The sequence below is a fragment of the Andrena cerasifolii genome, chromosome 2 (genome assembly GCF_050908995.1).
Source record: "Andrena cerasifolii isolate SP2316 chromosome 2, iyAndCera1_principal, whole genome shotgun sequence".
Taxonomy (NCBI): Eukaryota; Metazoa; Arthropoda; class Insecta; order Hymenoptera; family Andrenidae; genus Andrena; species Andrena cerasifolii.
Window position 1 is genome coordinate 2,965,390 of NC_135119.1, and position 18,397 is coordinate 2,983,786.

The 18,397-nt window shown below is 38.6% G+C and overlaps 1 protein-coding gene across 12 annotated transcripts in view; it reads right to left on the reverse strand.

The window, feature by feature from the left end:
* Msn (serine/threonine-protein kinase msn) overlaps positions 1 to 18,397 on the reverse strand; it is an 88,858-nt gene that overhangs the window by 23,413 nt on the left and 47,048 nt on the right. For 6 of the 12 annotated variants that reach the window (XM_076830243.1, XM_076830252.1, XM_076830248.1 and 3 more), the window contains 3 exons: positions 14,229 to 14,320; positions 8,660 to 8,736; positions 6,921 to 7,712 (listed from right to left, as the gene is read on the reverse strand). In XM_076830243.1, the coding sequence (XP_076686358.1) occupies positions 6,921 to 7,712; positions 8,660 to 8,736; positions 14,229 to 14,320 (961 nt within the window). The remainder of the gene's footprint in view (positions 1 to 6,920; positions 7,713 to 8,659; positions 8,737 to 14,228; positions 14,321 to 18,397) is intronic. The other 6 variants (XM_076830249.1, XM_076830247.1, XM_076830246.1 and 3 more) reach the window with 6 other exon arrangements.

Genomic DNA, 18,397 nt, shown 5'->3' on the forward strand with positions numbered 1-18,397 from the left:
TAATTCAGATATAGAAAACGTATACACTGTTTTGTGCAAACCCCAAATTCAGTTGTACAGGATTCAATTCAGTCAGTGCCAAAGTTTCAGAAAGTTCTCCAAAAGATTGAAACAATCGTCACTCACTTTAGACATTAAGCGTAAATTCAACAGATGAAATGAAAAAAGTACGAAGCAAGAATGCGAAACACAGCGGAATTCTCTATTGTATATGTTGCAACAATTTTTTGCACTAGCAAAATATGTGGGTGTGGTACTTTTTATACAATTTTCCCCTGTAACACTCCCAAGCACAGAAATACAAATTATTGAAGAATTATTTTACAATAATTGCAATGATTATTTTAACACCATTAGAAAAAGTAACAGCCGAAATATCAGCTGTTATGCCACAGAATTATGTTACTGCTAGTAAAATTATCCCTATAGTAAATTGTCTCATAAAAACCCTAGAAAAATTAAACTCAGAGACCGAGGTATTACAGCATTTACGAAATAGAATTCTTGAGAATTTAATGAAGAGATTTCATTCCGATGAACCCAACACAGAAAAAAATCTTTACTCGGTATTCTTACACTAGCCTTTTAGCCAGTCTTCGTCAAGCATTACTATCCTATTGGCCCCGTCTGCGTGGTATGACGAGTAGGACTCGTCATAGGAAAACTGTCCGCAAGGGCGGCGTGACGAGCACCGCTCGTCAAGGGACGTGAAGCGGAGGCGTAGCGAGTAGGGCTTGGGACCAAGGTCTATTGGACACCCTAATTAGAGGCGTGCTGTGCTCTTCTTATATACATTCTGTAGGCCTTGGAAAGTAGAGCTGTTCGAGTACTCGAATATTCGTGTAGCTCGAAATTCGAGTCGAGCCGGGACTCGGTTTCCGATCCGAGCCGAGCGCCCGAAAGAACTGAGCGGCTCGAATGAAGCGAGGGGCTCGAAAGAAGCAAGCGGCTGGAAAAAATCGGGTGGCATCGAACGATCCGATGTACATACATTGTATACTGTACCCCGGACCTGCTCGCGTGCTCGGATCTTTCGAGCCACCTGATTTTTTCCAGCCGCTCGGCTCGGCTCGGTTATTCGAACTGAGTATATCCCGGTTCGCTTTTTTCGAGTATTTGAACAGCTCTATTGGGAAGGAGATATTGCCGTGAAGAGGGCCTCTTGAAGAGAGTGGCCGTTTGGAAGGGATGCAAGTCCGATTGGTTAGATTAGGAGGTGTGACAATACTTCTTTAGGTCTGCTATGCAGTACGCCTTAACAGCAGGGGTTAAGGTTTCGACCACTGCAATTCATCCCACAGCTAGGTGTTGTTCTGGGCAGAAAGCATCTGCGCTGAAGGGTTAAGATCTGACATGGGGGCGGGGCCTAAACAAGATGGCGCCGATAAGGTAACTTACATCCTTACACGTGTTGTATATGCGGTGATGTGTTTTTTTTATATGAAATATGTTAATTTCTATGCAAAGCATTTGTGATTGGGCAGGTGCAAATCCTGCCTAAAGAAATTTCATAGAAGGCGAACGGGTGTTACAAGCAGGTCACATAATTCAATGTGAAAAGAATGAGAATGGTAGTACACAGTCAGGTCGTCAGTTTTCAGCACTTTGCTTGCAAACTTCAGAACTGAAGGGAAAACCACACGACATTACTGTAAAAATGTCCAGGAATGGAAAAATTATATCTTCTATTTGTTCGTGTAAAGCAGACTTGAGGGAGAAATGTAAGCAGATAATAGCCACTTTGTTGTACTGTACCGGTAAGTTCATAACCTCAAATTAACAGTGATGCTGAGCACACTTTTGTAGTTGGAATAACTTCGTATACTTTTAATGCAAGTTTCCATGCTTTTAAGTGGTCAATTTTCACTAAATTAGCAAATACATTTTCCCTGCACACAAAGCGTTCATTTGGCCTTGGAAAATAATAAAACCGCAGATTAAAATTTTTATTTGCTCTACTCTTACATCCTCTCGCTGCACACTTAGTTCTGTTTTTGGATTTAGAACACGGAGAAAAAGTTTCGACCTCCAGATCAATCAACAATATAAATAAATAGGAAACTTTAACTTTGTATAAACACAAAAAATAACGCACTCCAATGCAACGGCACAAGAACGACCGGGGACTGGTGTACTCTACGAGCACTTCTAATTTTCACCACCAGATGTCATGGTGACGGATGTCAGATCCCAATATAATAAAACGCCTGAGGTAAGCACAATTTTTGTTGAATACCTCCCTAGAACAATTTTCCCTGCCAAATACGAATTTTTACAACTTCTGGGTACCAGACGGGTACCTGTCTAATTGGTCACCTGAAGGGCATTTCGAGGGACCTAAGTTACATACGTGCCCGGACTCACTGTGCAGCAGTGTTTGAACCAACCAACCAACCCCCCTCCCCTCCCCTAGAAACGAAATAATCCACGATGTTATTACAACAATTAATGTGTGACAACTTCGTTCATTGACCACGACCCAGGCATTTGAAAGATTTGTTCTTTGCTCTGTGTCATTCTCTATCTCCCACATTCATAGTTATTAAGTCCAGATGCAGCTCGAACTGAGCTCGGGTTCTGCCAGAACAAGAAACGAACCATGAATATGATGAGTTCATATTGTTGGCCCACAGTTACATGCAATTAATGGGACTCTACTGTATTTTGTTCCCCCTCTGTAAACTCAAAGTACGGTACAATATCTTTCACTGGTACTATGTAATCGAACCGCGTTTCCAATTTATGAAACATTAATCTAGACTACATCAGTAATAAACGCTTCAATATGTGTCTGCTCACCTTCGCCCTAGATTCACTACGAAAAACTTAGTTGAAATTATGTATCCCATAACTGTGATCTTTCCTCTTCAAAGATACGTAGAGATGTTTCTGACCACAATAAGGGTGATAATAGGGGTTATAATGGTGGTAATGGCAGTTATAGGAACAATAGTAGTGGTAGGTAACAGCAGTAGAAGTAGGTGTAGTACACTGCGTTCCACATTAGAGCATACTCGTTTCGCGTAGGGGTACACTGTTGATTGGTAGTAAACCGGCAGGGAAAGTGCTACGACCAATCGCCAAAGTGCTACGACCAATCGCGTGTGTCAGATCCGTGGGAGCTGCGCAGATCGGTCGCAAATCGGTAGGGGCATTGGTACACTCTTATATGGAACGCAGTGTAGTAGTAGTAGTTATAGTAGACAGAACTGGTACTAGTTGTATAGTAAACAGAAGTAGTAGTCGTAGTGGTGGTGGTAGTAAATAGCAATAGTTGTAACATCAGTAATAGCAGTAGCAGCAGTAGAAGCAGCAGTAGTAGTTGTAATAGTAATGTAATAATAAAAATTATTTTAACACAATGCTAACCCATTAGAGTTGCATCTCAATTTTTTGTACAATAACCAACAATTTCTATAACTCATTAATCGTAAGATAGATGTCCTGTCTCGCGATACCTTTTCAACATTTATATTTATGAACTGATCTTTTGTTATATTATCTCATGATATTCATACAATTAAGCAGGCCCTTTGCAATTGTATTATAAGTTCTGTAACAAACTGTATATTTATAGTTCGACAAGCTTGGAAAAATCTCTGAGATCAACGATTAAGTGAGGTGGGTGTAAGAAAACTGAATTCTTAACAGTTCCCCTAGCAAGAGAAGCATCCAAGTTATACCATTCTGATTTTGTCGTACTTGCAGGGTGATAGTGTACACTCACTCTAGACGAGGCTCGGCCAGCTCGTGGCTCCAGGAGCTGCTCTTTTGGGAACTCAAAGCCGCAAAGCTATCCGGAGCCAGAGACCACGCTTCCGGGAGCAGCGATCCGTTGTTGGGCAACCCGTGAGTGTAGAAACCATAGGTCCTTTAGTAATAGGAAGTAATAGGAAGTAATAGGAGCCTCGAATAATATGAAAAGACAACAAAATTTTGCTCCCTGGAATCCCGAAGACTGCGAGTTATTTAATCCTACGGGTACGAGCCTGCACGTGCATTACTACAGTTTTTCCCACGTGTTGTATGGGGGCTTTCGCGCGGATCTGGGAGCCATAAGGAGCGCTCCGGCTCCCAAACCGACCGGCTAGCCAGGCCTGGTCTAGATGAATACAGGTAATCACATACCCACGATAGAAAATGTGTATCTTCTTAAGATGGGTATCCACTTGTTGCTCGCATCGTATAGCCATTGCGCATCAGTGTGAACGGGCAGTATTGCACCGTCGAGTATTAAAATTTGATACAAAAGTACGCAACGGACTTGATCGGTCTATCGTTTTTTCGCCGTCACATCAAGCGTGGCTCCTTAGGCGTCTAAAAGTGTACTTCGGCGCACGCGTATTTGGCTAAAATTTAACATCAATTTTCTCGAAAACAAAGTATGACATTAAAAAATTGTTTTCTATGTTTTCGTTTTATTTTAGCCTGAAGAATCCTCCTCTCCCGCACACACAAGGTTTACCTCCTGTAGTGAAACACCTTGTGCATCCAAAATAATCGGCTGATCATAACTAATTTAGCAGATAATAATGTCGGACTGTACATGACCATCTTGTAAAAGCACGACAAAATCAGAGGTGGACAACTTAGGTAGTTCCCTTGTAAGAGAGCTCTTTAACGTCTGCACAAGAAAGTTAAGCATACGAGAGACAGGGAAGCTGTCCACTTTATGTTATCTACAGACTTCATATTCCTGTGTGAACAGATTCGCAGTTTTACCATAAGTTAAAAAGAATTAGAAATTCAGACTTGAACAGCTTTTCTTGGATCAAGTACGTTTAAGTAGATGACAGACAAAGGAAACTTAAAGAAAAACGTAATAAAGACAGGAAAGCTAATCACACGTAGAACTTATTTAAAAATTAAACACGGCTCAGCATATCGGGTCAGTTGTAAATTATAAATTCATGAGTATGAAAAATATATATAAATAATAAACCGAATTCTCAAAAAAATATACAGATTTCCAAAAATGGAAACTTAAAAGAACTGTATAACACTAATGGTGAATGTAAGTATATTTCAAAAGTTTCATTCTATGCTAAATACTTCATTTAATATTTATATGTAACGAGTGGAATTTATTCATTAAAAAATAATAACAGACTGTTTACTTTTCCCTCCATAAATGTCATATTTTTAAACAGAAACATTTTTTCATTAATAGTGAGCTGATACTTTTGCACAATTTTTCCAATTTTTTTAAATTTCTACATGTAATATCTTGAAAACTGTTTGACCTAGAAGACTTATAAATGAGTCAGTGAGAGCAACAACGGACTAACCCACATTGAAAATTTTTTTTTCCTATTTTATATGATTAGTAGAGCCCATTGGAATATATTATTACTGCTAATTCAATTTCGAACAAAATGTGGGTTAGTCCGTTGTTGCTCTCACTGCCTCAAATATAAGTCGCCGGAGTGAACTTTTTGGTAACCACCATCAATTTCCATAAATTAAAAAAAAATACTAGGTTGCGGAATTCGAACTATAATGGCTCTAGCACTGTATGATTTTTTCAAACTTGTCAAGTTATGTGCTTATACCAGTAGTTTACAGTTTAAAATTGTTATTCTTTGTGCACGTAAAAAGGAGCCTCGCCAGTACAAATATGTATATGAAGATTGTAAGTGCTGAAGTAAACCGGATAAGTAAAATGACACGTAATTAGGCAGCGAATGGTTAAATAGAGCACTTTTTAAAAGAAGTAGCAAAGTGGAAGTAAAGAAACAAGTATTATTAACACCTACTGGAAATTCTAACACATGTTGATGCAACGAAATATGTGTGACAACTTTGAGACGATATTTGTTGACATAGAACAAAACAAAAATGATGAGTACTGCTGTTAATTGTGTAAAAATCTTCCTTCTCTTTAATTTGGATAATGAAAACATACTACTAACGATAACATATTGTCGATCTTCTCACTATATGAAAGTACATATTAATAATATGTAAACATATCTCTATAAACTTTTATGCATCGCTGCCTGAAAGAATACTCTAATAAGACAGTAGAAGAGACAATAGTGATACTGAAAATGGAATAATACTGATAGCACTAATACTTATTTATCGTTCCTACTGATATCTGTAAATGTGAAAAAATATGAATGCGCCTAAAATTCGAGCGTAGCTGACTAGCTTTCTATATTCATTTTTGTATGCTGTTAAATGTCGGAAAATGGGTGTAAGGGTACAATCAGAAAAATGTCTGTCAATATTTGTTTCTCAACGATTTGAAATTGCAAACAAATTATAAATTCAAAAAAAAAATCCTGATGCGAGGTGTTTACTTACATATATGTTTCAATTAAAGATCAATTTACGAATGATTAATTTTAACGTGTGCAAAGGGGGGACATATTCACGTTATAGAAACTGGCCTAATGAAAATTTTAACATCTTAACGTACACCTATTAGTCTTTCACTTAACCGCCGAAATCTATAATTTTTCGTTGTATCTTATACTGGGAAACATACATTGCAACGACTTTTTATATATTTTATTACTAAGTATTATCTTAATTCATAAGTGTAATATGTATCTCTCGTTTACTCCACTATAACAATACAACCAATTCGTACAGCATTAAAAATGAAGTAAATTGCTAAAAAAAAAACCGTGAACAGAATTCGTACATTAAGTAGTTAAAATATTAGGCAAGAATAATATAGGAGGAGTTTGAAACTAAATTTCCTTGTACAGTAAAGGTGCGCGACTTAGTAGATCTGGAAAAGATTGATTTAAAGAAGTTATCAGTATATCGACAGACACCGCAGGGATAGGGATGTTTGTAAGATGGAGTTTATAAATTGATGAAGGTACAAACCGAAGGTATAGACAAAAGGTAATGCGGTAGGTATGTCTCAGGCAAGCACACAGGCAGGGCTCGTAGGGGGGACTGACCTGAGTAACAATGGGGCTGTACTCGCTAGCCGTTGTACTGGCCGTAGATTTTATAGTTCCTGCTTCGTCAACAGCGGCTGACACCGCATCTGATGGTCTACAACTGCGTCTCCTCGTAGTGTCGTCTTTATCGCGTCCAAAGTCGAACCTTCTGGCCTCGTGTCTACTACCAAACACGATCTCGCTCTCCGTCTTTTCTCTTCTAGGCCTCTGGAGACCATCACGATCAAAAGAGAAGTCTGTAAGGACCGGTTCACCGGTATTCACGGCATTGCCTTTTTTACCAATAATACCAGCAACACTTATTTCGCTTCCGCGGCGATTACCACTTGCGAATATACTAGACCTTGAGGAGTCCGACTTCTGTAAATATGCCGAATGTCTCGCAGAAGGGAAAAAGTCTGAATTCTCACGGCGGAAGGCACGAGCAAAAGCGCTAGACGTATTGCCAAGTTTCGAGTCGCTTTCTTGCCGTCTATGCACCGGCTTTAGTTGCTGCTGTTTCTGATGATGATGCTCCTGTTGCTGTTGATGATTTTCGTACTTCCTACGCGACAACTGTTCCTGCCTCTTCAAGGTTCTCTCGACGGATGACGAAGACAAGTCTTCTCTCACAGGCTTATTCGTATCAGCCGTCTCTGGCGAGCGTTCCTGTTTCGTTTCATCCAACCTTTCATTAAAACCTTGGAAGAAGCGGGTGAAATCCCACTCCTTCAATAGGAGCTGCTCATCTGCCTCAGAACGCCGGTTGTTGATAGCCGTCGCGCGATCATCTGACATCTGACTAAGTTTCTAGGGAGCGCGCACGAGGATAATCATGTGGTGACAAAATACACACAAAAACGAGAAAAAAAAATGCGTGCGGCGATACATAAGGTGAGGTAGCTGTGATGGCAGTGCAATGCAATGATAAAATTAATGTAATTGTATTTGCGACGGGGGTGACGTTATAAACGCTAATGTAAGTAACAAATTTATTCCGTAAATTCGATATTTGACGATCGTTACCTCTAGTATCGTTACTCTGATATCACACAATCCATATGAAGCAAGATCATGTTTTCTTACAGATTATATCTAAACAGTCGATTATAATGAAACGAAAGTTCCTTAATTAGACGTTCGATTACACGTTACTTGTACTACGTTTAACGTCTTGTAAATTAAAGCTTTACTCGTGATCTATTTTTCTTAATGTTTTACGAAAGTTTCACCACCGTAGCAATAAAGCCTATGACGACACATGCCCGCCAGTTGTTGTACAGCTGTGCAGGAATGTATCATGTAACAGCAAATTTACAGAAAACGCACCATGGTGCCTCGGAATTGCACAAGATTCAATTACAACAAAAATATGTAATGAATCGGTAGAACACAGGTACACAAATATTACTGACTTATTTCTGAATATCAATAAGCACACAAATTGATACATAAAAAGAACGGTTGTACCATGCAGTCGCTTGTATTTCCATTTCTTCTTTCGTTTGCAATTAAATTGTAGTTTGATTTTATGGAATCTTAACGAACGAAAAGAACAAAGAGAAATACATCGACTGCGTTATTCAGATATAATTAAATAACATAAGAGAGAAAGTTACATTCAGTCAGTATAGGTATAGATATCGATTCATACCATTATTATAATACATGTCGACGGACCTCACATAACACACGAACACGATATGACTAAAAAAATGAACGTTAACTTGCATTACATACTCAAATACGGTACTTACTCGTTTCATGACTAGTGTACGATCTCCTGATTCTTCCTCGTCAGGGGTCGGTGGAAGTGGTCGATTTGGTGCGCCGCCTAAAAAGAGCATTCGTAATTTTATATCTTTCAAATACGCTCAATAATGAATTGTAACAAAGTAAATAATCAAAAACGTTCAGTGAATATAGGTACGCATTGTACATGTATAAATTTAATTGTTTGGATGTTTTATGAAATATAAATAAGAAAAGGTGGCAATAAAATAAAATTTGGAATTTCTTGATAATGTATGTTTTGGAGTAACATTTCGGAGGTGGCTGAAATTTGAATGTGTTGTAGTCTTTAGGGATATATGAACATATCTCGAAGGATTTTTGACAATTTTGAAAAATTTCGATTTTACAGCTGTTCGAAGGTAAGTGCTAACTTTTTTTCAATAAATTATAACGATGGAAGTAGTAAACGGATGGAGATGAAGTTTACGGCGATTTGTAGAAAAGACATTGAAGTTTTAAGAAAAAATTATTTCAGGTTCAGAAACAAATTTTTTTTAAACATTTTTGTGCAATTATTTTAAACAAATGCAGTTTTTTAACAACGGGAGCGATTTTAAAAATCTGAAAAAACGGAATATAGTTCTATCCTTCCCCTTCATGGTCTAATTGTCAAAAATATGGGCATTTTAAAATTGGCTGGTATTCTTATACAGGATTCTCGAAAATGGTAAGTATTTGAAAAAAAAACTGAAGGAGGAAAACTTTTACTGTTTTTCATATCCAACATAATACGGTATCTGAATTTTTGGTGTTCGCAATATTTTCCTCAAAACGAGGGTGACTTTTAGTTTTTTTAAATGGAATGTTATATATTTGATTACCCAATATGAAAGCGACTGTCATGGTAAATTCGACCATATGGTATACTATGACCTTCAAGGCCACAGAAGGTTAGGAATAAAGTAAATATGTTGAACTATCTATCTAGTAGATAGGGTTGGTTTCTTTCTTTTTGGGCGACGCAGCGTCAACTTTCGGCAATTTTAAAATGCCCATATTTTTGACAATTAGACCATGAAGGGGAAGGATAGAACTATATTGTTTTTTTTTCAAATTTTTAAAATCGCTCCCGTTGTTAAAAAAACTGCATTTGTTTAAAATAGTTGCATAAAAATGGTTAATAAAATTTGTTTCTGAAACTGAATTAATTTTTTCTTAAAACTTCAATGTCTTTTCTACAAATCGCCGCAAACCTCATCTCCATCCATTTACTACTTCCATAGTTATAATTTATTGAAAAAAAGTTAGCACTTACCTTCGAACAGCTGTAAAATCCACATTTTTCAAAATTGTCAAAAATCCTTAGAGATATGTTTATATATCCCTAAAGACTACAACATATTCAAATTTCAGCCACATCCGAAATGTTACTCCAAAAAGTGTCCGATTTCGCGTGGAATGTCCCAACTGGTAAAATATATCTTTAATAATTGTTAGGAAAATTATTTCATTTGCTGGAAGTATACTTTTCATTCAAGTATTATTTTACAAAACAGTTAGCCATCAACATTTTGATGCTATATTATTATAAACTTCTTCATTTCTAGCGATGACGGAAGCGCCAGTGAATTTTCGAAGCATCAACGAATAAGTCAGACGCGGCAAAACTTCAAAGTTCAGAGGCGTTGCAGTTTCTTTGGCACGTACAATACGCACCAAACGTTATTGTAAAATATAACGATTGAATTTTGTTCAAAAACAATTTAATTAATAATCGCAGCAATTGACTTTCGTAATCTCTCCAGTACAATACAACACAAAATTCCTCGTGTCACATCTTCGATATAAATCATTTTTCTCCGTTATTGTTAACGGATTTTTGTTCGAAATAAACTTAAAGGACTAAAACTACTACAGATTTTTTCATGCACTTGAATTTATAATTACGTACAAAATAATTAATCAATTGCCAATATTGAAAAAAATATGTGCGTTCAATTACTGAACCAGTTTATATAGGCACACAGTGCGTCACGATATGATCGGGATCGTTACTATGAATCAGGAAGTCGAGACCGAAGCCGTAACCGAAATTCATGACCGGTTACATGTCTCTCAAATGACCTGTAAATATTGAAGGTATAGTACGTCTACTACTGCCAGATGAGAAGAAGACCGACTACCCACAAGCTGAAATGTCACAGGGGCAAGGGGAATCGCCCGATCGCTCCACCCTATTCCCTCCAAGAAGTCCTACTTTTCGGTTCTTAGCGGCTGTCCATATCCGCGGGCTGTCGTGATTCGTTTCGTTCGCGTTCTGCATTACGCGGCGGACTTTGTTGCAAGGAATTGGGTGGAGCGAGCGGGTGATTCCCCTTGCCCCTGTGACATTTCAGCTTGTGGGTAGTGGTTCTTCTTCTCATCTGGCAATGGTACGTACGTATAAGTACGAGATAATGTATGTGTTGAGAGATGAGAAAAATTCTGACCGTAACAGTGACAGGATGTAAAAGGTAACCAAAATGCTTAGCTGATTCCATTTCAGTCGGGAATCTCTGACCGTATTGTAAGGTGAGCGAAACGGAGTTTAGGGAAATTCTGAGAGATGTCTTGATCGTAATTCTAAAGCCTCGTGGCCACTAGCAATAAGCTTGCGACATTTATTGCGAGAGTTGATGTCAGCACAGTGTAAACACGCCTGACAGTAACTCTAGCAAGTTCTGATTACTTGCTACAGTTGGTCTCAGCAAGTGAATTCTGTCATAGTGTAGACACCCGATAATCTTCTCTCTCTGAGAAAGATTTTACTTCCAAACGAATTGGAAATTTTTGGCGAGAGTAGAAAGCAAGTAGCTGGACCATAGTGTTCGGTTTCGAATCTACGTGCACGCCAGCATTTTTGTATCACTTTTAGTAATGTTTTGGTCCAACTAATTCTAAATTCTAGTTTGGCGGACCGACATTATAGTAGATACTTTATGTATAAACATTTGCTGTCAACTCTCAGGTGTAACACTGCAGTGTATAGTGGTGTAATAGACAGGTGTTCCGACTCCTGTTCAGAATGTGTGACATTTTCGTATTAGTTCTTCTGGCGGCCGGCAGATTTCGTGGCTGTTGGCAAGGCATTTACATATGTATATACAGGCCTGGTATGGAATTCCTACTCGTAGGCCAGTATTCATAGTCGCTACTCATTCTTAAGCAAATGCTTAAGCATGCGGCATCCTCTACTAACCTAGTAGCTAGTAAAGGATGCCGAATGCTTAAGCATTTGCTTAAGAATAAGTAGTGACTATGAATACCGGCCGTAGTGGAAGGGGAACACGCCACGCATGCGCGTGATGACCCAAACCAACCGACGCCAAGGTTCAGTGAAATGACAGCGTCATCACGCGCATGCGTGGCATATTCCCCCTCCATTACGCGTAGGATTTTTCTGGCAAGCCCAGTAATACCATTACAATCTCTACTACCACAATCTCATTAACACATATGTATATGCCTTCTAAGTCATGACGCCTCTCGCGGCGGCCAGGGAAACTAAACAGAAATCGGCACACAAAATCGATGGGGTAAAAGGTACAGAGTCGGAACACCTGTCTATTACACCGTGGTGTAGACACGCGGGACATATCTTCCGCAACACTTTTCTGGCAACTGCTTGCAGGCAAAAACTTGCGTAAAAAATTGCTGTAGTGTCATGCAAGTTTCTTGCGTAATAAATGTCGCAAGTTTATTGCTAGTGACCACGAGGCTTAAGAGGAACGGAGAAGCGGCCAGACAGTCGGTTGGCCGGTCGGGTCTTAGGGCTAGGCTACAGATACGACTGTAAGTCGTACGACAGTCGTGCGCACATCCTGTGACAGTCAGCCCGACATTACGACTCAACTGTTTTGTCGCTGAGTGCGCTCAAACGCATACTATGAATACTATGTATTTCGCAGTGGATTGCAAGAGACTGAAGGCCAGGTTATGAACGTGATAAAAAATAATTAAAATAATCTACTAAATAATTTTTGTCACGGCTTGCGAATCGCGATCGGGATAGTAACAAATTGTTTTACAAATTTTAATCCACCGTATTTCTACCTATTTCTCATGAATTGGTGAATTTCTGCCTCTCAAGAATTACCGTTGACTCATGTTGCAACTCCTCAAGAATTTGGGTTGACCGTAATTCTGAGAAAAAATTTCTTTCGAATTTCGGTTGACAGAAAACTCTCGAGCGATTGTCGCTCACCAATTTCGATTGAAACGATCGTAAATGCCATTTCGGTCGACTCACTGACCGTGACCGAAACTATATCAGTCTCGATTCTCTGCTATAAAGGAGAATAGTAAGTCCCTAAGAGGCTTACTGACCTACGAGCGTGCAACGATTGGTATACACAATTGGAAAGATCTCGTCAAGACGAATCGATTGATACCATTTTAACTTCCAAATCAGATGGGATCACCTTGGAAAATGGTCCCAAAATTGGAGATTTTGCGGTTTTGAACAAAAGAAACCGGTAGTAAAATTCCGTCTGGTCCGAAGGACCTCGGGTAGGCACGGGTAACCTCGGTAGCAGGTGGAAGTGCCAATGTACCTCATAATCTTCATTACAAACCTGTATGGGGCCTAGAATTCTTTTGACCAATTGTACTTTTCAGGCAATATCATTCTGATGCATTGCGCAGGCCAATACGCCCCTGGAATGAAGGTGATGAGGCACATTTGGAGGTCCAACCTACTAGAGTAGGCATAGTCAACTGTTCTCTTGACGCGTGCGGGCACCTGTGACTCACGGTCCGTGAAGGCCCGCAAAGGCTTCAAGGCCAAGCGAGTTCGACAACAGAGTGAGGAGCAACTGAAATAGTGGGAGCGCAGCGTTTGTGTGTGCGTATGTAATACACAGTTGTCAGGGTACCTGACTACGAGACCGTGTACCGAGAAGTGGGACCTGATGCCCGCGGATGCGTCTGTTGAGCATGCCTGTGCACGCGTATCATTTACAACCCTCAGTTCCAAGTTTCGTTAGTTCAAAACCACAAAATCTTCAACTTTGAAGCTATTTTTCGAGACGATACCATCTAATTTCCAAATTAAGAATGGCATCAATCGATTCGTCGTGGCAAGACCTTTCCAATAAGTAGAGTATGGCAATCGCTGCACGGTCGTGGGCAGTCAACACCTTGGAGACTTAACATTGTCCTTTACTGTGTTACCTACATATGATGCATACGTATGTATATAAACTGTTGCAGGTCAAATCCTCTACACGTTTGGAACTAGGATCAGTGATTTTATCGAACTTGCAGCGGCGTTCATGAATCTTGAAAAAATAATTTGTATGAGTACATGAAAACGTGTATCTGTATGTGAACATTCTTCTTAAAATAATTTAAGTTCATAAAATTACGTAATTATTATGAAACTTGCGAAATGACAATTGCAAAACTTCTAAAAACCCAATTTAAACTTAAAAATAACATTGATGTTCTGTAAAAAAAACGCGGATCTAACGAAATTGTGACACAATTTATTTTCATACTGCGCAAGACGCCATATATCGAAAGAAGGCAAAGGATTCCTGTTTGATGTCCTACCTTTGAGCTTACCTTCGTGGTGCGAGTTCTGGGCATTGTGTGATGACGTTGACGAAGGATCTGTAGAAGGTCTGAAAGGAGAAAATTCGGGTCTGCAGCAACGGATACAGAAATGTAGAGAGACGTGATGGCACATGAAGGACACGGAATGCGTTGCGTACGTTGCGTGGCGATGCGACGAAGACGACGATGCGAAGCAATGTGTTGAAGCGTAATGAAAGATGAAACGGAACGATATTAGTATGGTTACTTGAAGAACGATATACAAAACTATTTAACTAATTATATAGCCATAAGTATAGAATATTGTCTGGTTGTCTAACGTATTAAATATTCATACAGTTATTTACATAAACCGTCGCAAAATTAGTACATATATTATAAGTTCTTATAATCTGAATGTTAATACATTCATTGCCAAAATCGACATTGTTTGATCTATTGATTTGCATATTAACTCGTCAATGTTGACCATGATCAATATTTTTCCTGCTCTTCTGTGTTAAACGAGCTAAACACACACATATGTACGAATATCGTCTAGTCAGGAAATATGAGATGAGCAAAGAACAACAATTCCGTTTGGTCACATACTTGCACGTAAATGGCTTACATAAAACGTGTTAATATACAAGAACTGTTTACAGAGTAGTATAGCTAGGTCGGTTCTAGCCCAAATTTGAGTTTTGAGAGAGGGGGAAATCCAAATTTGGATTTGAAAATTTTCGAAATTATATATCAAACGTCTATCGTACCACATTGAACGTGTATTGAACAGATAGATGTTCAATACACATTCAAAGTGGTACAATAGACGTTCTTCAATATACGACCAGAGTGGTACGATAGACGTTCAATACACGATCAGAGTGGTACGATATACGTTCAATACACGATCAGAGTGGTTCGATAGACGATCAATGCACGTTCAGAGTGGTACGATAGACGTTCCATACACGCTCAGACTGATACGATAGACGTTCAATACGCGTTCAGAGTGGTACGATAGACGTTCAACACACGATCAGAGTGGTACGATAGACGTTCAATACACGATCAGAGTGGTACAATAGACGTTGCATACACGCTCAGAGTGGTACGATAGACGTTCAATACGCGTTCAGAGTGGTACGATAGACGTTCAATACACGATCAGAGTGGTACGATAGACGTTCAATACACGATCAGAGTGGTACGATAGACGTCCAATACACGATCAGAGTGGTACGATAGGCGTTCAATATACGACCAGAGTGGTACGATAGACGTTCAATACACGTTCAGAGTGGTACGATAGACGTTCAATACACGATCAGAGTGGTACGATAGACGTCCAACACACGATCAGAGTGGTACGATAGGCGTTCAATATACGACCAGAGTGGTACGATAGACGTTCAATACACGTTCAGAGTGGTACGATAGACGTTCGATACACGTTCAGAGTGGTACGATAGACGTTCAATACACGCTCAGAGTGGTACGATAGATGTTCAATAGACGTTCAAAGTGGTACGATAGACGTTTAATAGTTAATTTCGAAATTTTCAAATCCAAATTTGGATTTCCCCCTCCCTCAAAACTCAAATTTGCGTTAGAACCGGCCTAGTTATACTACTTTGCGGTACCTGTAGAATAGCGACTAAATAGAAGACAAAATTCTTTTTTAATACATTAGAATTTATTAGATTCCTTACGACACAAATAGGAACTCTCAAATAATCAAAGCAGAGGGACCACCCACATTTCTTGGAATGTAACATTACATACATTTGGAATGGATAACGCAATATTTGCAGCTATAGGTTTTGTACACTGCATTCCACTTTAGAGCGGACTCGTTTCGCGCAGGGATATACTGTTGATTGGTAGGAAACCGGCACGGAAAGTGCTACGACCAATCGGATGTGTCAGATCCGTGAGCGCTGCGCAGATCGGTCGCAAATCGGTGGGGGCGTAGGTCCGCTCTTATGTGGAATGTAGTGTAGTATTTGTCGGCTTGGTACGACACATGTGTGTGTGATTGCGTAGAAAGTGGGAACTACAATATTTGTAGCTATATGCGAGGAGTCACGAGTAGATGAAGCGTGAGTACATTAAAGTATGACATGAAATTTAAAAAGGCGAAAAAGAACTTTGTCTCTATTTTCAACAATTTCCAGAACTATTTGCAACAGTTTATTTAACTTTACATATATCCGAAACTATAGGAGCCGGAGAAAAATTAATACAAGTGTTATAGAGCTAAGAGAAAAGAAGCCATATATGGTTTTTAAATCTCATAAAGAGTTTTCCAAAATTACAAATATACTCATAGAAGTTCAATAGTTCCCGGTTAAGTCTGCATCCCGACCATCAGCTTGGACAAATTTTATTTCGAACAACGAATAAAAAATAATGAATAAAATCCCAGGATTTATTCGTGAATAACGAATGACGATTTTATTCGGCGAAAAATTATTCATTAATCACAAATAAATCTGTAACGTTATTCGTTAGTCACGAATATTCGCTGATTTATTCTTTATTCTCGAATAACTTTGTTTTATTCCCAATCCTTATTCGAAAATTATTCGAAAAATTGATTCGAAATTTTATCTTTTATTTGAATAACGCCAAAATCTGCCGACAACGTGAGCCTTTAACCGTTTGCCAAGAAAACTGAATTCAAAGTGAGCGAGACAAAACAACGCACAACCTGTGACCGAGAACCGAGAGCAATAAGCTCGGCTCCTGTAGGGAGCCATCAAGTACAGAAATTTTCAATTTATCTATTTATTCCTGAGATTTTCCTGATCATATTTTTTAAGGGTGACAAATATTAAATTTTTTATTTATCCCGATGCAAGGTAGTAGCACAAGATGTTCTACGAATAATATCTATCCTTGCAAAAAAATTCCCATTGAAAGATTTAGACACGGTGACAATTTTGCATAAAGTGCGGCGTCTCTCCCACAATTACCCTATTCTGTAAATCAATTTTTCATGCCGTAGCATTGAAAACAGTCCAAATAACGTCGTATTTGGGCTCATTTTAAACAAGAAAATCTCAAGAATTCATTAGTGTCACTTTCATGAAACTGCAATAATAAATGGAGAACATGAAAATTTCAGTGGTGCATGACTGACTTATTACGAGCGCCGACTTTATCCCTCTTGGTTCTCTGACGTCAAGATCCCAGGTGTACTTGGTCTCTGATCTAGGTAAACGAAAACCCCGGGAGTGATGATTCACAGAGCCCTTAACTGGACAGTATTGCAACACAGGGCCGTTCCTGGCGGGGGTGCAGAAGGTGCCCCCGCACCTTGGCCGTTTATTATATGTAAAGTTTTGTGTAATAAGAATAATAATCGAAACTCTTTTGCATGATAACTGTTTAAAATTATGTATATACAGTGGCGGACGAAAGAAAGTTTAAAACTTTTAAAATCGCATAACTTTTTTAGGATTAGTCCAAAGATGAGTTTTTTTTTAGAAGCTAGAAGGATTAGTTTGCTACTTAGACGTGTTTCGTCGATTTTAAAAAAAAAATGCAATTGATCGGGATAGCAAGAAAGATAGTAAAGGTTGTATTTTAAACTTTTTTTTGAGCCTGTAATGAAAATTCAAAAAACCCGTTTGTAGATTGAAGTAAGTTGTATACATGCCTAAAACTTCATTAAAATCGGTTAACGTTGCTCTGAGCTATAAACGGTTAAAGATCGCAGAATAAGGTCGAGAATCTCGGAAATTCCCGAAATCAGTGATTTTCGACCTTATTCTGCGATCTTTAAAGGTTTGTAGCTCAGAGCAACGTTAACCGATTTTAATGAAACTTTAGGAATATATACAACTTACTTCAATCTACAAACAGGTTTTTTGAATTTTCATTACACGCTCAAAAAAGGTTAAAAACCAAACTTTACTATTTATTTGTTGCTATTCCGACAAATTGCATTTTTTTTTTCAAAACGACGTAACGCATCACTTAGCAAACTAATCCTTCTAGCTTCTCAAAAAAACACTCATGTCGTTTGAACCAATTGTAAAAAAGTTATGCAATTATAAAAGTTGTAAACTTTCTTTCGTCCGCCACTGTATAGATATAAAAGTAAACACTGCATATCAAATTCTTAATTAAAAAATATTAAATTAATAAGGACGGCAATATTGTTTTTGCACCTGGGC